The following is a 21,022-nucleotide window of genomic DNA, read 5'->3' as shown; positions in this document are numbered from 1 at the left end:
ATGCACCTGATACTTGAGGGCATACTCAGTTACTTCATCCTGGGTGGTGAACATGTCTAAAAGGGACGCATTGCTTTTTTGGGCCCCAGGAAAAGGGTGACCCACTACATCTGGGAGTCCCTGTCATTTCCCACCCTGGGTGTCATTCCCAGGGTGCCCTTCTTTTCTCAGGACCTACCTGGGTAGTGCACACTGGACTCCCTACTCCCAGCACCCAGATTTCTTTGGAATCCAGAGAATTAACAACATAACTGTCCCCTCCCCAAAGTAGCCTTGAGCGGTGACCAGTGGGAGCTGGCATACATTGTCTCAGCTCCCTTACCCCTTGGGTGGGAAAACTCTCATATACAATTTTTTTTTAATCTTTATTTAGTTTTGAGGGAGAGGGAGAGACAGAGCGTGAACAGGGAAGGGGCAGAGAGAGAGAGGGAGACACAGAATCTGAAGCAGGATTCAGGCTCTGAGCTGTCAACACAGAGCCCTAAGCGGGGCTCAAACTCAGAGACAGTGAGACCGTGACCTGAGCTGAAGTCAGACGCCCAACTGACTGAACCACCCAGGCGCCCCATCTCATATACGATTCTATACTGGGTCCTACGTAATGGTCACTGGCTTACTGACACACCCTTTCTTGACTCTCCTCCTTTCCCCGTTCTATTTCCTGAATGCCCTACTGGCATTTTCCAGGATCCTCCGACCCTCAAATAAACTGTTTGTATCAAATTCTTATCTTAGTGTATTTCTGTGGGAGCCTGAGCTATGATACTCTGAGTTATCTTCATCATCTCTGGGCCTAACTTAGACCTTCCCAAGACCCCTTCAGCTATATACAAATCACTGATGGTGCCGTGGGACCCGCTTAACTGAAAACAAATATGCAGGTCCCATAGCTGACTTGGGGTGAGGGTAAGCTCTTCATTCCCAAGGATTATTAGCAGCCCAGAGCTGCACAAAGAAGAAATCTTGTGAAAGGTCATCATGGGAAAGGAACAGCAGGGTGTAGGTAAGGAGGGGACATCAGGTAGCAGCAAGCACCTGGAGAGCCATAGGGCACCAGTGGGTAGGAACCCCTTCCAGGGAGAAATGGGGAAGAAGAGCAAGCTGAAGTGACTTTGCCTTGCCTCTCCTTTGGCCCTGAAGGTACACTCCGAGACTTCCGCCATTAAGCCCACTGCTGGGCTTCTCTGCTCTCTCTCTTAGAGCCTGCCTTGTGTCTGCACCCTTCCCAGCATCTTCTGATCTCTCTCTCTCCCCCGGTTCAAGGTCTGTTCCTAAGCCATTGGCCTTCAGTCCTGGATGCTGTCACAGGGATCATACTCATTCCTGTTCCTGGGGACAGCCCCCAGGTCACTTTAGATCCCTGTGTGCTGGAAGGCTTCCTGTAATTGCCCAGCCATCAACTCCTTTCCTAAAACTGTCAAGGAGCCCTTATCCCTTTGTAGTGAAGGCTATATCCATGTTGAGTTCTTTGAAAGCTACAATCTGCTTTAAAACATAGTGATCAGTCTTGCCCTCTATTCTCAGTCCCCTGCCACTTCAATTATTTGTTACCAGATCCTTCTTTCTGTTTAAACATCTTCTTCACAGTCTGGCAGGCAGAGCCATCCCCAAGGCACACACCGCAGCGATCCTCCGTGGCATTGGAGTCGATCTCATAGTCACAGCCGACCATCTGTGGGAAAGAGAGGCTGAGGGTGACTGACATAGATGGGGAATGCCACACCTGCCTTGGACATCTGACTTCTCCTTTCCCCCTTTGCTCTTGATGAGATCGGGGCTGGGGACAGATGCAAGAACAACAGTTCCTTTTCCTGGTGACAGCCAGAGGAGCATCCAAAGCATCCACAGATGGTAAAGGATGGTTAGAGGGGAAAGAGGTACCCACTGATTTCCCTGAGTCTCCAATTTCCCCTGAGTCACAGGCAGAATTGACACAGTTCCAAAAATTCAACATTGAAAATGTCTTGGAATCAGAGTTGATGGAATAGCTAAATCCCCTCCCTATGTACAAACCTCATTCCCCTTCCTCTCTAATGAGAGTTTCCAGGGATGATCTAATTATTCCACCTATAATGTTCAGTCCCTTTACATTCCTCACTGAGGTTATCTCTGCTTCCTGTCTGAGCACAGCAGGCGAACCAGCAGCCATGGAGGATGATCTGGCTCAATGCTGAGACTCCTTGAGTCCCACGAGGGATGAAATCAGTGCCTGCTGACCATCATCGGATTCTTTTGAGCCTCCTATCACCCCAGCCCCCAATGCACTTTACACATTGCCATATCCCAGCCATTGAGAGCTTTCTCCTGTGAGCTGAGACTGAATTTACCCGTGTGCTCTGGACCTGATCCCTTCCTAGTGTTCTGCCTGCCGGCCCTTCTCAGTCACCTTCTTTCCCTCTCCATGGATCCTTCTCCTCAGCCCATCATTATGGCCCACTCTTTCCCATCCTAAAATCCCCACACTGGAAAAGGCGTGTTCATCATGTATCATCAGATACCAAAACATCATGACACTTAGATAGAAAGTGTCTAAGTTGAAGGTCTTTGTTGTTTGCTCTCTGGTAAAAGAGAGAGGGGAAACGGTACCATATTCTACTAGTCAGATTGTTCTTCTCTGTTTGTGAAGAATTGTGCATAGGTAGTTTTTTTCTTCCTCAAAGACAATTCCCTTTCTTGTTTTATTTATTTTTTTAAGTGTTTATTTTAATTCCAGCGAGGTAACATACAGCGTTAAATTAGTTTCAGGTGTACAATATAGTGATTCAGCACTTCCATACATCCGCTGGTGCTCATCACATTTCCTGTCATTTTTAAAGCCATCTCAAATCGACTAAAGGGACGAACAGTTTGGGTTTTTAAATATAACCCTCCCTCCACCAGCTGAACAGAGGATTAATGGCCAGTGACAGAAAATAACTCCATTCCTCAAACTAACTGTCTCTTCAGGTCCAAGGAGTGTGCTACCTGACCCGTTGGGAAAAAACAAAGTGCTAAGAGATTAAAAAAATTAATCATGCCAATCAGAGTGGGGAAAAAAAGGAATTTTATGGATGTATACTCAGTGGTCATGAATAAAATGTCAACCTTTCACAAGCGATATAGGTGCATCAAGCTGGAGGGTCCTCTAATAAGCTGACTTTTACAAATAATACGCCCAGAGACTTTCATTCCTTCACTGATTAGGGAAGAGGCAGGGAAACTTACTTTGAGACAAAGTAATTTTAAAGTGTTCTTTTTAAATCTCTGCCAAACAGGGATAGATAAGAATGAGAAGAATAAAGGAAAGAAAACCAGAAAAAAAAAAACACTTGAGCCCATCTTTCCTCTGCAGCAATATTTGCCTGCATACTTGGGAGCAGAGGTGGGTGTGGGAGATGGGAGACCCAGCAAGTCAAGTGTCTCACAGAACATGTCCCATAGAATATTCAATGCATTCTTGTAGAGTCTTCACCCCAAATACTTCGCCCATCAGCTGCACGCAGCATAATCAACACTGAATAAGTGTGTAACAGAAAGCCTAGGAGGGCATAAGTCAGGCTTCCTTGCTCCACATAAAACACAGGGGATCTCAGGGGAAAATAAACAGACTTCACTGTGATTTTTCATGCCATGCGCTCTGGCAAAAGGGCCCACAACAATATTGTCTTTCTGTCTTCAGGAGAATCAGTGGTGGCTCTCCTGCTGCTAACAAATGTGGACAATGACTCCAGCAAGACTCTCCTCTAATGTGACTCCTAGCATGCCAGACAGCCCCTCCAATGGGCAACATTTTTGAAAAAAAAAAAAAATTGATTTCCCATAATTCCTTTCTTTAAAAAACAGCTTTTGGGGCACTTGGGTGGCTCAGTTAGTTAAGCATCCAACTTTGTCTTGGGTCATGATCTCACGGTTTGTGGGTCCCATCCCCTGTGTTGGGCTCTGTGCGGACAGCTCAGAGCCTGGAGCCTGCTTCAGATTCTGTCTTCCTCTCTCTCTGTGCCTCTCTCTCTCTCTTTCTCTCTTTCTCTCTCTCTCAAAAATAAATAAACATTAAAAAACAATTAAAAAACAGTTTCGGGGTGCCTGGATGGCTCAATTAGTTCAGTGAACGACTCTCGATTTTGGCTCAGGTCATGATCTCACAGTTCCTGGAATTGAGCCCTGCATTGGGCTCTGTGCTGACAGTGCAGAACCTGCTCGAAATTCTCTCTCTCCCTCTCTCTCTGCCCCTCCCCTGCTCATGCTGTCTCACACTCTCTCTCTTTCTCAAAATAAATGAATGAATTAATTAAATAAATAAACAGCTTTATTGAGGTATAGCAGATACATAAAATACTGCACATCTTTAATGTAAACAACTTGGTAAGTTTGGACTTACACAAACACCGCTGAAACTATCCCTATAATCAAGGTAACAGGCATATCCGTCCCCTCCAAAAGTTTCTTTATGACTCTTTCTGTGCATGTGTGGTAAGAAAACTTGGCCAGTGAGAGGGTCTATCCCCTCAACAGATTTTTAAGTGCACAATATAGCATGTCAACCATAGGCATCACATATACAGCAGATGTCTAGGACTTTGCATCTTGCATAACTGAAACTTCATACCCATTGAATAGCAATTCTCCATGGTTCCTTCCCCTCAGCCCTTGGCAATCCCTGTTTTATTCTCAGCTTCTATGAGTCTACTTTAGATTCCCACAGTGGAATCATGTGGCATTTGTCCTGTGACTGGTTTGTTTCATTGAGCATCATGTCCTCCAGGCACATGTTGTCACATGTGCAGGTTTCACTTTTTTTTGGAAAGCTGAATAATGTTCCAAAGTATGTATACAACATGGGATAGACCACATTTTCTTTGTCCACTCATCTGTTGATGGACATTTGCGTTGTTTCCATATCTTAGCTGTTGTAAATAATGCTGAGTACATGTGAGTACAGGTATTTCTTCAATATCTTGATTGCAATTCTTTTGGATACACACCCAGAAATCCCATTTCTGGGTCATATGATACTTCTAGTTTTAATTTTTTGAGAAAACCTCCTCTACACTATTTTCTGTAATGGCTGCATGGTTGTACAATCCCACCAACAGTATACAAGGGTCCCAATTTCTTCACATCCTTATCAATGCTTATCTTTTGTTTTTTTTTTATATTAGCCATCCTAACAAGTGTGAGGTGATATCTTATTGTGGGTTTGATTTGTATTTATCTGATGTTTAATGATGTTGAGCACCTTTTCATATACCTGTTGGCCATTTATATATCTTCTCTGTAGAAATATCTATTCAAGTCCTTCACTCATTTCTTAAATTGGTGTATTTGATTTTCTGCTATTGAGTTGTAGGGATTTCTTACACATTTTAGATATTAACCCCTTATTATATGTATGGTTTGCAAATATTTTCTTCCATTCTGTAGGTTGCCTTTTTTTAATGTGTATTTATTTTTTAAAGAGAGATAGGCAGAGTGGGAGAGGGAGAGGGCCAGAAAAAGAGGGAGACACAGAATCCGAAACAGACTCCAGGCTCTGAGCTGTCAGCACAGAGCCCGACACGGGGCTCAGACTCACAAGCCATGAGATCATGACCTGAGCCAAAGTTGGACATTTAACCCACTGAGCCACCCAGGCACCCCTATAGGTTGCCTTTTTTATTCTGATTATTACGTCCTTTCTGTGCAGAAGCATATCATCAATTCTTAACCCCATCGTTTGGGCTGAGGAGCGTACTATCTTGAATGTTATTTAGAGAAATCAGGTTCCAGTCTTTCACCCACATCTCCAGCCCTATTAGGGAATAAATAATATGTATTCTTAGCAATTCTCATATTTTGCTTACGGTTAACACTGTTTTACTTTGTAAATTCTCAAGTGACTGGGAACTGAAATACCAATTTCAATTACCTAATCCACCTGGAATGTCATCACTGCTTTCTACAGCCCTGTGGCAAAGGTAGAGATTGAAAGTATGTCTGGTTCTAAGATGAGACTCATTCCCAGCCTGTGAAACTTTAAGTGTAATGACAGGGCAGATTTAGGCTTAACTGAAAAGAACAGGTAAACGATACTGTCATTTGATAAAAGGGACAGTAGCAATAATGCTGTCCTCATCATAATTTTTGAGGGTTAGGATCTGGCATTCTGGAGGGAGATCTGGCCCGGAGAAACTGATATGGGGATGTTCAGCAAATCACTGAAATGGCCAAAATGGCCTTAAGAGAGAGCAAAGAAAGTTCAGGACACTTACTGAGAGAAATGAGAGAGGGAGATCACTGAGGACAGGTAGAAAGACTGTCAGGTAAGATGGAAGACTCGGTTGGGATTGAAGACCACTGACTTTAAGGCACAAAGTCACAAAGTTGAATGTTTATTTTAAGAAGTGTTCAGTAGTCTGAGGGCTCTTGGGTGGTTCAGTTGGTTAAATGTCCGACTCTTGATTTCAACTCAGATCATGATCTCGTGGTTCATGAGTTTGAGAGCTCCACACTTGGGATCTTCTTTCCTTCTCTCTCTGACCCCCTGCCACATTCTCTCCCTCTCTCTCTCAAAATAAATAAATAAACTTAACAAAAAGAAGTGTGCAGTAGTCTGATCATAAGAGCAAAGCAGGGTTGAATAGATCCAAGGTCCAGGGTGAAAGGTGATGAAAACCTAAGAGGAGAAGTCTCAGGACTTCTGATGTGATAGATCAGGAGACCTGGGCTGCTTAGGAAGGAAGTTAACCCAGAGCTATACTGACTGGGAGAGAGGAGAGAGAAGAAACTGAAGTTCAAGAACTGGTTCCCAGGAGAAACGGGTGAGAACTGAAGACTAGCAGACTGCCCCAAGATAGTAGGTGAAGCTGCACAGCCAGGCAAGCTGGGGGCAACATGGGACCATCTGCCCCCATGTTTAAAAGCTTATTCCCTGTCATGCCTGTGATTAAAGATGGGAGATACTCTGAAAGGTCTAAGTTTAAATTCATATCTTTGATAAACAAGTTGAAAAGTTTACTGTAAGCTTTTTAAAAATGGGGAAGGGGCTGGGGTGCCCAGGTGCTTCAGTTGGTTAAGAGTGCCACTCTTGATTTTGACTCAGGTCATAAGCTCACAGTTCACGGGATTGAGCCCTGGTTCAGGCTCTGTGCTGATAGCACGGAGCCTGCTTGGGATTCTGTCTCCCTTTCTCTGCTCCTTCCCCGCTCATGCTCTCAATCTCTCTCTCAAAAAAAATTAATAAAAACTTTAAAAACAATGGGGAAGAGGCATAGATAGTTACTCCTAGAACAAACTCAGTCCTGATCAAGACTAATTCCCTTAACAAGAGAATCTGCAAATCTAACAGGCCAAAATGCTGGCAAATATTATAACTGCAAAATAGACAGCCGAATATATGAATATAAGCAAACATTTTCATATTCACAAAGAAGATAGATTATTATACCCTGCATATATTTTTTTCTGATGGTGTATCTTTTTATTTCAATATATGTTCAATTCCCTTTGAAAAAACTGTACTAATTAAATAAGAAGACTAACAGAGCTGAAAATAACCACAACCTGGATCCTTGGAAGGTAAATTGTTTTCAGGCTATTAAGGTAAATTTGATTTGACATAATCTTTCAGCTTAAAAACTTGTTCAGTGTGGTCAAGAGAGAAAGTGGGTAATTATAGCTTCTAAAAAGCCCTGATTTCCAAAAAGAGTAAGTCAAGCTGAGAGACTCCAGCTTATTCTATTAAGTTGATTTAATTGGTGTCAAGAGAGGCACCCAAGACCCCTTATGTTTTGTTCAAAACACCTGTGTTTTCCCATGCTGTGCTAAAGATATTGTCTCTCTGCTTGCAAACATGTTTAGGTCTAACAGATAATTTTAGTATCACATTCATTCTTGGTGATTAAAGTTCTCAGCCCTAGCTCCATGTGGCAATTACCTGGGAAGTTTTTAAAATGTCAATGCCCAGGCCCTGAATCCCAGAGGTTCTGAATCATTAGGTTTGAGATAGAGTCCAGACATCACTATTTTTTTTTTTTTTCCACATTTATTTTATTTTTGGGACAGAGAGAGACAGAGCATGAACGGGGGAGGGGCAGAGAGAGAGGGAGACACAGAATCGGAAACAGGCTCCAGGCTCTGAGCCATCAGCCCAGAGCCTGACACGGGGCTCGAACTCACAGACCGCGAGATCGTGACCTGGCTGAAGTCGGACGCTTAACCGACTGCGCCACCCAGGCGCCCCAGACATCACTAGTTTTTAAAGGGTCTTCAGATGACTCTAATAGGCAGCCAAGACTGAGAACCACTGCTTTGGACTGTGATGGGGCTGTTTTGGCCCAAATTAGCTAGACAAACCTTTCCCCACCGTGGAGAATAGATCTAACCCAAATAAATATTGATTACTTTTGGCTCTTTGTAGCTACAGTGATACTTCCTAATGAGTGTGAAGAAGAATTTCACGTGAGCTCCTTCTAATGTAGAGTATGACTGTGACTTCCTTTCAGCTCATTCATTCCTGGGAATCATCACGTTGCCTCTTATGCTTTGGTCCCTACTGGAATAAGTCAATAGGCAACTTGAAGGTAATAAATGTATCTTCCCAGGGTCCTGAACATTCATGGGCAAGGGCTTTCCATGGCAGCAACTCAGTCCAGTGGGGAAAAAAATTATGATAAACATTGGCAAAAACAAATAAAATGCATTAAGAGTTTATTGTGTGTCAGGGGCTCTATTAGGGGCTTAAAATATATGTCTTTATTCTTCTTGACACCAACGAGGAGGATACATTAACATCCCAATTTTAAGAAAAAGAAACTGAGTCTCAGCAAAATGTATAGAGTTATATAGCCGGTAAACAATGGTATTAAGTTCATATTCTGGAGCCTGAGAACTAAGCATTATGCTTTGCGAACAGTTAATTAGAACTTTATAACTTTTCTTTCACTGATTAAAAACACCTTTTCTTTAAACTGAGATTTATATCTGGGTGTTGGATCACAAAACTTGTTCATCAGTTCTTTGCAAACCAGACCGCGAGCACTGGAAAGGAATTCTTCAATGGTTGCACAGATAAAAGCATTGACGAATCAGGTCTCAGTAATTTACAAAAAGGTGGAGTTGAAAACGGAGTCAGTGTGGAAAAGTTAAACAGAAATCAGAAAACTTGGCTTCAAACTACCTGTCATGCCATTTCTCTTCCTGAGAAGACCATGTTGGCAATCAATGTAAAAACACTGTGCAAAACACTATACAAACCATTGTTAATTTCAGCTTTTTTCTCAAGTTTAAGTACTCTGCTGGCAAGTAACCAATGAATAATTAAAAAAAATTTTTTTTGATGTTTGTTTCTGAGAGAGAGAGAGAGAGAGTACAAGCAGGGGAGGGGGAGAGAGAGAGGGAGACAGAATCTGAAGCAGGCTCCAGGCTCTGAGCTGTCAGCACAGAGCCTGATGCGGGGTTCAAACCCATGAACCTCAAGATCATGACCTGGATCGAAGTCAGCCGCTTAACTGACTAAGCCACCCAAGCACCACCAAATGAATGATTTAATACCAGTCAAATAATCAGGGTTGCCTTTCCTAATAATTCTTCCTTGAATTTGGTTCTTCTTCGGTTTGGCCTTACTCTATGCCTAAAATAATATCACAGAGCACATCAACAAGTCAAGTAAGAAAGACCACAGCAGGAGGGAAAGTTTTCAATTTTAAATTGTTGACCCTGATGAACAAGTCTTATCTCATAGACCATATATAAAAGCCAGACCACGTGCAATTATCATGAAAGCAAAAGCTTAGAACATCTGACTTCCTAAGTTAATAAAAATCATGATTTTATAAAGTTGTAGATGAAGGAAACATACCCAATACCTTACATATGCCATTAATACAGACATTTCTGCTGTTGCCGCCTTCAAAGCAAGGGGTACCATCAATGACAGCATCCAGCATTTTCTCGGAAAACTGGCCATCTATGGGTCGGCAGTAGAGCTCACAAGGATGTGCTGGAGCGAAAAAGAAACAAATCCTTGCAAGTTAGCATTTTTAGCTCAGCACCCTTCCTACAGGATTCTTTTGTACATACAATGCCCCCAAGTGTTGTTCATCTGGAAATTCCCATCTTTCACCTTTCTGTGATGCATGCTGAAATGTAGGCTTTTTTCTTTATCCAGTTAAAGGGTTTTACAACAAATTAAATTGGGAAGATTGTAACCCTTCGTTACAAATGATGAGATCTTTTTCAATCCAACACTGAACTGGGCTTGTAAAAACAAGATGCAGTGCTTCTGGGGTTAACCTAGAAGAGAAATATTAGCAACCAGTGCTGTATGACTCCAGACAAGCATGACACCTGCCCACTACTTGCTGCGAAGTAAGTGGACCTCTAGGGAAGAGGGAGTCCCCTCCTAGTGGGCCAACTCCATACTTAACACCACTGCCACAATCATGACCCTACCCCCAACAAATCTCTTTCTTTATTCTCCTCAAATCCGAGAAGTCCTTGGACACAGATTTACAGACACAGAGAAACAGAAAGTCTGATTTTTTTTTTTTTTTATGCTGAAGCTGAAGCCTATAATGGTTTACCATAATGGTCTATCTCATCATGCTGGGTCCTACAATGAACGCATTCTAGGGTTGAATTTTCTACTCCCTTGTGAATGCGGATAGGGTGATTTCCAGCACAGGAATGGTTCTAAAGATTTACTTAATAAAATATGTACCTATACACAGGTAACTACAGTTATCAGAAAGATAGATAACTTTTAAAATATAAATTGCCTTAAGATTTTTAATAGGTAATACATGTATAAGAAGAATTCAAATAGCAATTTTCTTTTGAATATTACATCTTGTTTTTTTTTTTCAAATGAAAAACTTGAGAATTTCTTTTTCAGAAAGGTCTTTCCAGGGGGTAACCCCTTTTGGAGCTGTTTATTGGGAGAAATCCTTGAATTTCCTCATTTAAGACCAGCTTAGGGCTCGATGAGACCACCCACAGGCCATGGACCCAACCCATGTTGGATGGGCGGCAAATGCAAAGCCAGAGTGCTCAACCCTAGGCATGGCTTCTTGAGGATGCAATGATCCATTTGGTAAATAAATAAAAGTATAACTAAGAGCAGAAACTCAAACACTGAAACCCTGGGCAAACTTTAGACAGAGGTCAAAAGCATCTGTTTAAAGCTTAAAGGAAAAGGGTAAAAGTAGATAAAGAACAACTAACTCATTTTATACAACGAGCAGTGGATAGGTGGTCTGAGAAAATGAACAAAGTCCAAATGAGTTGGAGAGATCACAGCACAAAGTGCCAATGGAAAAGGGCCAGAAAACTCCCGGGACCAGGTAAGACATGGGATTATTGTAAACTTCATTCCTGGCAGTGTGATTAGCTCTGTCACTGCCTGAACTGAGCCAGCAGTATTTACAGGGAGCCTGCTGGGCAAGCTCTGCCCTCCTAGAGACAGAAACATCCATCCAGGTGTGCTGAGTCGAGGGAATCATTTCATGAAACACAGGGCTATTAAGTACTTGACAAGTTAAGTAGAAGGATGGAGGCAGGGAAACACTTTTAAATAAGACTTTGATTTGAGCTTTAGAATTTGGATTTGAGATTTTGTACTCGGACACATAAAGCAAAAATAGAAAGCAGCCCTGAAGAGTTCTGGAGCTTTTCTATAGGAGTTACCTGTTTCAGCCTGCAGGGAAGGCCTGGGACCAGAGAGGGGCCTACGGCACAAAATTTAAGAAGGCACTCACTGCCAGGAGTTGCATAAATGGGTCCTCCTAGCAAGTACATCTCCATCCAGTGGCAGATGTTGAATGAATTCCAGAATGCTAAAGTTCCAATGTTTGCCTTCATTTTACTCTCCCTGGACTTGTGCTATTTGACCCCTTCCCCAGGGGAAAACACTACTAGGGCCTTTCACTACTCTTATTTATATAGTGAGGTAAGAGGAATTTTGCTTAATAAAATAATAGCCAATATATCACTTGCACACTATTTCCCAGGTCTGGTTGTTCTTCATAGTGGTTATCTATCTCATTTCAACAACCACAATCACCCTATGGTGTTAGTTCTTTTATTGTCACCATTTCATAGATGAGGCATAGAAAGATTAAGTTTCCCAAGACCTCACAGCTTGAGTGGCAGAGCTAACCCTGGTGGTTTAGCTTAGAGCCCACTTTACTAGCCTCTAACCTACAGACACAGAATTTTCTTGAACAAAAGACAAATGTCTTTGATAAGCTCTCTAAAGAATCTGCTCTTCATGTTATTAGGCAATGCATTTATTTACAGATCATATCTGAGGTTCCAACTTGGTAGAATTCCAATGGGGCTCCATTTTAATATCTTCTCACAGGGCTTAAATATAGTGAGAATCATCAGACTCTGGAGCCATTTATTCCTACAGAGAGTATATGTAAAAGTTTTAGCTCATGAAAGTCCAATGTTTCCTTGAGAAAGTTACTTAAGCTTTCTGTGACTCCGTTTCTTCATCCCAAAAAATGGGGGTAATAATATCTACCTTGCAATGTAACTGTGAGGGTTAAGACAGAGATTGTATGTTGAGCGCTCAGCATGGTGCTTGATATACAGTAAGTGCTTAACAAATGGCAGTTATTATTGTTGTTTTCACCTCCTTATCATGAACTCGATAAATTCTAAAGGTCCTTGCAGCTGCCCCACCACACTGCTATCTACCATGATAGCAGCCAAAAGACACATATTTTGTAATGCTGATTCAACTCTCATTCCCACACAGACAAATCTTTCCTGAAATAGCCTCTTCTCCTTAGATTATTCTGTTATGCCACTTCTAATCAATGCTGCACTAAATTTACACTTTGTTTCACTATATTCTGAACACTTTCTGTCTTGTTGCTGTAGCATAAAAAATTCTAGATCCTGCTAGGTCAGTAAGTGGCTCCATGATCTCCCTTTACTGCCACTGTGGACCTGGTTCCAAGATGTTCCACTCATACAATAACTACTGAGGTCCTCACAGCTCTACACTTCCAAGACTATGGATTTTACAAGCTCCTCAACCTAACTGCCATACCCTCAAGGGCACTTCAGTCATTTGTGCATTGACCAGCTACTGCTGGCCAGCTAGCAGCTAGATCCACAGGGATTCAGTTCTCAGCCCTGACTCTCACATCTTGCCCAAGTCCTTCTTGGTCTCTAGTCTGCACAGAGGGGATTGGCAGAGAATAATATTAAAATCTCCAATGAGGTATTTGGCATTGAGTGGTTATTTAAATGTGGCAGTTATTATCATTAACCTTTCCTAGTGAATACTAGCAGGACATTATACCTAGAAAAGGCTCTTAACCCATGTTTACTAATTAACAAATATGATAAAGGTCAACACTGTTAGGGAGAAAATTTTGGACCAAGTGGCAAAGAGATCATCTCAATCCTGACAGATAATCAACTCAGTCATAAAAATGAACCTTGACCTTAGTGATAGAAGTCAAGGATGCGGGGGCGCCTGGGTGGCTCAGGTGGTCAAGCGTCTGACTTTGGCTCAAGTCATGATGTTGCAGTTCACTAGTTCAATCCCTGCATCTGGCTCCACACTGACAGTAGAGAGCCTACTTGGAATTCTCTCTCCCTCGCTCTCTACCCCTCCCCTGCTTGTGCTCTCTCTAAATAAATAAATAAATAAACTTAAAAGTCAAGGATATTCATTGAAATAATGAAAGTTTTATCCAGAAATAAAAGGACAAATCAATTTAGTTGTATTTACATAATGTTGTTTAGTATATTCACAGACTCACTGTGCAGTACTGTGACAAATGAGGTAAGCTGTGATGCCATGACGTTCTGCTAATGAATAAAAAAAGCTGCAGAATTGGCAAAGTATGATTTCATTTGTGTGCAAACTAAAACCAGCTGTTAACAATGGTTGCCTCTAAGGAGTAAGTTAAGCATGATGGGATGAGAATTTATTTTTATTTCATTCTATTATGCACATTTGCATTTTTTTTAAAGAAGCATACGTTCCTTTCAAAAATAATGTCTTGGCTCTCAGACAGCAACACTGGAAAGGTCTCTTTTCTTCTGTGATAATAACACATCTCCATGGAGAGAGGCCCTCATTTCCAGACTTCACTTTGCTTGTGCAGTATGGGATTACTACGTCCTTCAAGGTTAGACAGGCTAGCTGACGTATACTTCATGTAAGAAACACAAATTTCTCCTGAATCTAAGCACAGTGGTCTCTGGTGTCTTAGGAATAATCTAATAAATAATCTTTGGGGAACAACAATAATAGCTTACAGACCCACCTGTCCCGACTCCCCAAACTTGCATACCTATGACCGATAGGGGTGCCTAAGGCCTGAAAGAGCCCTGTACTTGAAAGCAGCCTTTGGGAATTGAAGGCTCAAGGCTATTTCAGCATTTTAGAAGACTGAACCCCACTTCCCTGTCTTCTCCGCTGGCCTTTGTTTTTCATGGCACTCTGGGCATGTCATTAGGTGATCTATGATAGGGTTCTGCAGAAGGAGACAGGGGTAGCAATAGACACTCTTAGTTCTCAATGGTCATCATGAGTCTCAGGAGTCTGTCCCAGACATCAGCCTCAATGATTCTGTAACATCCACAGAGTATTTTCACTGTCTCATGTTTATTCATCTGTCCTGACACATCCCTTTGTCTGGATCATAGATTTTTTTTTTCTCTACCTTTCAAGAGCTTTCAAATCTATTTATAATTCAGCTAAGTGAAACCTCTCAGACTCATTTACTGGTGAACTCTCACCCTTACACTGATTAATCCTCTCAAAGGAAGCTTAGGTAGCTGAATGAACTTATTGAATCAAAGGTTGCATTTTCAATTCTGGTGAAACAGGATGGCTCAACATTTTTGGATAATGATGTTAAAGAGTGGTCATTAGAAGTGAAAGATGAAACTTGGTACGAAGGATAAAAAATATTTCTTAGGTCAAGGAAAACTTTTGACGCATTTCATGTTCGTAAGTAGAGTGCTACTGGAGTTTCACCATTTAAAAAAGTCCAGTTTCTAAAGTCCATTTGCAGGCAGGGCCCCATGGGTATGAACCCCATGCAGTTGGCCAGGGCTTCACACGTGGTCGAATGATCTGTGTCGCTGTCTTAAGGCTTTTAATTTTATATTTGAACTTGTGTTTTCTAAGTAACGTCTGATGAGACTATGAAATGTGTTATACCAGCAGAAGATGCATGTTATACACACACCTGCTGTTTCTTTCCAGATTTTAAGAAATACCAAACCTGAAGCAAAAGGCATAACTTAAAATGTTTTATTGTTGTAACAAGAAATATTTAACTTAAGACAGAAACTCAGTTTAATCAGCTGAGCTGAGCCTTTAGATCAGCTTGGAGGAAATAACAAAAATATATGAAAAGTCCTGACCAAAAGCTCAACCGAAACTCAAATAATTACCAGGACTCTGTAACTTTGGCTAGTCTAAACTTGTATAGTCTTTTACCTTCTGATAGGGTAATATTACAATCCCTAAATATATCAAAATATATATTAATTAAGCATAAGAAGGTATTAAAATTAATATATTCTACAATAACCATGGAGGTATAAAAAGCAAAAACAGAGCTATTTTTTTTTTAATAAATTAAACCTAGGGGGCGCCTCTGTGGCTCAGTTGGTTGAATGTCTGATCTTGGTTTTGGCTCAGGTCATAATCTCACGGTTTGTGAGTTCGAGCCCCACGTTGGACTCTACACTGACAGTGTAGAGACTGCTTGGGATTCTCTCTCTCCCTCTCTCTGCTCCTCCCCCGTTGTTGCTTTCTCTCTCCCTCTCTCTCTCTCTCAAAATAAATAAATAAACTTTAAAAAATTAAAATAACTAAACCTATTTCACTGATATCTTAGACTTTCTATTTACTATAAATTTTTGTGTTATGTTATCTTTTGATTATGATGTTTAAGAATTGTGATACTACATTTGGAATTACAATTTAATTTATTTGAGAAATATAGTAATTTTGTGATAATGCTTAAATGTTGAGAAAAAATTGGTTTTCAAAGATTCAAGACAGATTAGTTGAACAAACCTAGCATTCATCATAATGCAAATAATTTTGGGGGCTCATCTACCCCCAACCAGAATTCCTGGGCCATGAAATCATCTGTTTTTTAAAATAGAAACATCATCCTAGGTAAAATTCAAAACCCAATGCATTGTTGTTAAGGACACAGGCTAATCACAGTCTCTGTTTTACTGGTTAATATTTAGGCTGCGGAGTCAGGCCTGGGCTAACTCCTCCTGGCTCTACTGTATAGTCTGAGTTTGGGCAAGTCAATTCTCTACATCTACTAGCATGTCCGTAAAAATTGGGTCAAAACCTTAAATTTCCTCACAGGATTTTCTTATGGAGATAAAATCAGGAAAATGCACATACCATACTGAGTGAAGTGCCTGGCACAGAGCAAACACTGACATAAATTTAATATAAGCCGTTCTCATTGTCAGTTAGGAATTCGTTTCATCGCAAAGAGCAGAAAAATGTTGCTTCCTTGTCTTAAATAGACAGGAGTTTATTTCTCCCACGTGACAGGAAATTCAGAGGCAGTGATGAGTGAGCTTGGGAAGCTCAGGGCAAAATACAGGCTGGCACACACCCCCTTTCCCAGGTGGAATATGTGTGATATTCCTCGGACACTCCTGGCTGCCCAAGAGCAAAGGGAAGGGGTTTAAGTGCTTGCCATGGTGATGTGGGAAACTAACACAAATGAAAAATTAAATTTCCTTACTGCCTACAGCCCATTGACAAGTCTTTGAGACCAGCAGAGTGACTTCCCTCTAGGAGCTCAGCTACCTTGATGATGACACTTTGCTGGGGGCAAAAGAGAATCTTAGCTTAACATTATCCCAACCTCGAGGATCCTGTAAGTCTACTTCCTTTATCTCAACTGCTCCAAGGTATATGCTGACAATCATACTCCAAGCTTAGGCCGTGCCCCCCGCCATATACATCTGAAGGGTCTCATGACTGAGGTTTTATTAAACAGTAATAAGTGGTATTTCCCTAGCAACAACTGGCCCCTCAAAGTCCTGGAAACCTTGCTTCCAAAATACCTTAGAGTCTTACTCTATCCTTGACCCCCTTCCAACCTGAGGGTCTATAATGAGTTACCCGTCACAACCCCAGTGCAGCTCTTCCTGCCCACAGGTCCTGTCCCAGTGCTTTAATAAAATCACCTATTTGCACCAGACGTCTTCAAGAATTCTTTCTTGGCCACTGGCTCTGGACCCCACCGTCACCCCAAAACTTCATCGGTAGGAGTATAAATCTCTCCTCCTTCCAGTCTTCCTGCTCAGCCATCTCAGCAGGGGCATCAGCTTTCTGGCTGCAGTGTGATCTGCTGTACCCCAGACAGCAGGAGGGGGAAGGGTGCATGGCAGAAAGGTAAGGGGGTGAGGGCCAGCGGGGTCAGTGCCTATGAAAAGCCCTCCCAGAAGCCTTAGCCAAGTGGGGACTCCATCTTTATCTCTTTGGTCAGGATTGGGTTTCCTGGGCATATGGGTTCCTGAGTCTTTCCGTTTTCCCTCTTCTACTGTAGAGGAAAGTGAGGGTGAAGAGGGTTGTGATTGGCTTTGAGGTGTCTGCAAACATCATCCTTATTAGTCCATCATTTCCTCTCTTGAAGCCATAGGAATCCCTAACTAGTCAAAACAGGGGCTTCTGGCTAAACGATCTCCCAGTTGCTCCCCACACTTATATTCTCTTTAAAGATTGTTTCTCTCAAAATCCCAAGTATTCCTGTAATAAGCTCTGTGCACACCACCCAGGCCCCCCAGGTGCTGGGACTCATCCCTCCAGCTCCTGGGAGCACTGCCAGCACTAGCCCTGAGAGCTTCCTTACCAAGGACACTCACTCCTTCCCAGGGTGGACCACACACCGGGACCAGTCCCTGTGGGGCATAAAGGTTTGGCTCTCCCACTTCAACCTGGAAACCCAGAAAGCCTGTTCCAGCCGCAGAGCACCCTGCGGGGTAGGATAAGGCCTCTGCTGAGCCTGCACTGTAGCTTGGCTCCCCCTGCACACTCCCTCTTCCTTCCCTCTTCCCCCTCTTCTTCCACAGCTGCTGAACCTCCTGTATGCTACTCCTGTCTCAGAGTCTGCTTCCGAGGGAATCCTAACTGCAGCAACTCCTGAAAGGTATTCCTGAAGGATCCTATTCCACGAGGAGCAGATGTGGTTCAACTTCACGTCAGACCCTCCACATTTGCTGGGAACCTCACTGGCTTCAAGCATTAATAAGGCTTAAATATCTAGAAGCATCAACTGAAAAATGAGCCTAAATGAATTTGGGCTAAATTAGGTAGTCTGAGAAAGATGAAGACCTAAAAAGAGAGGGAGATTCCAGGAAAGTGATGACATCAAGATCAGGCTCTGGTCATTTCCTAATGGAAGATGCAGGATATAAACACATTTCTATTAACATAGGCCAATGAAGTCCCTGGAAATCTGTACAAATTAGTTTAGGTCTATCTATCTATCTAACATCTATCTATCTATCTATCTATCTATCTATTATCTATCTATCTATCTATCTATCTATCTATCTATCTATCAGCTTCTTAGACTTATGCTTCAATTCCAGCTCCATTATATAAAATCCTGTAACCTTAAACAAGTCATTGTCTCCTCTGAGACTAAGCTTCTTTACCTGTAAGGGTGGGGAGGGGATAAGTGAGACAATACAGAGTCTCATGCTGATATAAATACTGGCTCAGAAAATGCAGTTGATCGTGGCAGCTCTTCATACCGGTGCCTACATGAAAGTGATCAAACGGAGTTTGGATAATTTTTTTTTTGTGAGGAATGTTGGTTAAGAGAATGTCTATATTGGAAAGGAAGTTGATCTAGATTAGCAGTTTTCAAATCTTTTAAGCAGAAGAATTAATTTTCTTTTTCCAAACAAGATCTTGCAAATAAAACAGATAAAGTCAGGATTTTATTAAGCATAAATTTTGTAAGTTCAAGTACATAGCGTTTAAAAATAAGTCAGTGGGATCTAAAGAAATTATTAAGATAAACGGAAAATTTTGAAATCAAGCTTATGGATGGCAGTTACAGACTTACACTGGCTGCAGCATCTAATTATTTTCTGTGAGTTTTTTGGTTGCACAGTATTGAAAAATCTTGACTCATACAGACAAGCAATTGCAAATGAGAACAGGTTAAAGAAACTCAACCTACAATCCCAGGATATTTTTCAATTAAATTATGTTCATGAGAGACTTTTATTTTAAGGTGTGCAGAAAGGCAAATTAATTTGACTGTGTAACTTAGAGCATTGGTGGCCTTTCATATGTTAAAACTTAATATATAATAATTTTGAGTGTAAGCATTGCCCTATGGCACTTTTAAATGCCAGTTTAACATTTTTTTTTGAAAAATGAAAGTAGAATCAAGCATTTTGGGAAGCCCTGGGATTCCAAGCAGCAGAGTATGAAAACTACAAGATTTCATGGAGTTTCTACGATTATTCCAAATATTTAAATCTATGACTCTTCCGTCATTGGCTAGTTAGTGCATCTCCTGAAGGTCACTTACCAAGACACTTAACACCACCCACTGTGTGGGCTGAATACTCTGCTGTGTATTTACTTTATCCAATGGTAACTTCTAATGGTAAGGCTGGGAGGGGGAAGTGCTCAATGCCTGGCCTGGAATAAATGCTCCATACCTAGCTGTTGACATGAACAACCAAGTATACTTCTCTCTACTAGGGGTGCCCATCAACTAAGCAAATAAAAACTCTGTAGGTTAGAGTTTAATAAGGGAAGTAAATCAGTGTGTTGATCAAGGTAGTAGCTACTCGGGTGAGCAGCTAAGTCATTATGCTTAAATAATGGCACAGGAGCCTGCAAGAAAACCACCAGGATGGAGAAGGAGGCTGATAGCCCAGGTATATAGTGTTGACACTCAGCTTAATTCCCTCAGATCAGCCTCAACATCAGTGACAGATGCAAACTAACCACTCCAAAGTGGGTGAAATTTATGTCTGCTTTCATGATTCATTTATTTAGTACCCATTGCTCTGCTATGTAATATGGAGGCATACGACAAACGCTTTTTAAATAAAGGAAAAGCCAAGCCAAACCAAATCTTTTTATTCTAAGCCCAGCTACTCAAGCTGTCAGAGTTTAGCACACACAAACCCCACACTGCATCAGGCAGGGGGCGGACCCTGTCACAACCCTGGGATAGTTATGCTATCTTAGTTCTGGAAGGTTGCTCATTTGGGGTCTATAATACTACTGTCCTAAATAGTTCCAACATAATAGAGAATGTCAAAAATATAAATATAGATGGTACTAACTGGAAGTATCTTTCATCATTAGCTTCTTGTGTCTGTGTGTGTGTGCGTGTGTATGTGTATGTGTGTGTGTGTGTGTGTGTGTGTGTGTGTGTACATGAGTACACACATGAGTTTGGCTGGATTCAAATGCCAGGAACAGGAAGCTGAATTGCACTAGTAACCAAATGACTCATCCCCCTAGAGTAATGAATGATGCTCAACAATGTGGGGGCAAGGAGAAGACATTGCTCGTGACAACCTTCAGGGTAGTTTGGGGACCCAATACGGGCAAAGCACCGCTGAGTCTTTCCTTCAAAAGCAATTGACTATATCATTTTTTTAACAGTCCGCATATGTAATTTTCATTCACTGGCTGACATCTATGATTCCTCTTGTGTTTTCAGAAACTTAAAAAAATCATGAAATTTTGGGATGAGCACTGGGTGTTGTATGGAAACCAATTTGACAATAAACTTCATATATTGAAAAAAAATAAAATAAAAAAATCATGAAAAAATTTTTGGTTAGTTATTTTTTACTCCCTGACTCAAATCTCCTTAGCTCAGGAAAATCTTTTCTCTTTCATTCTCTACTTGAATAATAACACACTGCACAGATATTTTTTGATGCCAATCTATAGCTAATGGTTAATGATTCTTCTTCATTTTCAGGAGAGAAGGTGTAACTGGTGCTGATACAGGGGTAGCATTGCCAAAGTTGTTGTCCGATTCTGCAGTTCAGTTATGTC

General features: G+C 41.5%; 1 protein-coding gene across 1 annotated transcript in view; it reads right to left on the bottom strand.

The window, feature by feature from the left end:
- ADAMTS12 (ADAM metallopeptidase with thrombospondin type 1 motif 12) overlaps positions 1-21,022 on the bottom strand; it is a 329,126-nt gene that overhangs the window by 76,275 nt on the left and 231,829 nt on the right. Inside the window, exons 13-14 of the mRNA XM_030331700.2 lie at positions 9,822-9,955; positions 1,552-1,672 (exon numbers count right to left, since the gene is read on the bottom strand). Coding sequence (XP_030187560.1) covers positions 1,552-1,672; positions 9,822-9,955 — 255 coding nt within the window. The remainder of the gene's footprint in view (positions 1-1,551; positions 1,673-9,821; positions 9,956-21,022) is intronic.

The sequence above is a fragment of the Lynx canadensis genome, chromosome A1, assembly GCF_007474595.2.
Source record: "Lynx canadensis isolate LIC74 chromosome A1, mLynCan4.pri.v2, whole genome shotgun sequence".
Classification (NCBI taxonomy): Eukaryota; Metazoa; Chordata; class Mammalia; order Carnivora; family Felidae; genus Lynx; species Lynx canadensis.
The sequence above is the reverse complement of the archived record's forward strand: the minus strand, read 5'-3'. Positions and strand labels throughout refer to the sequence as shown.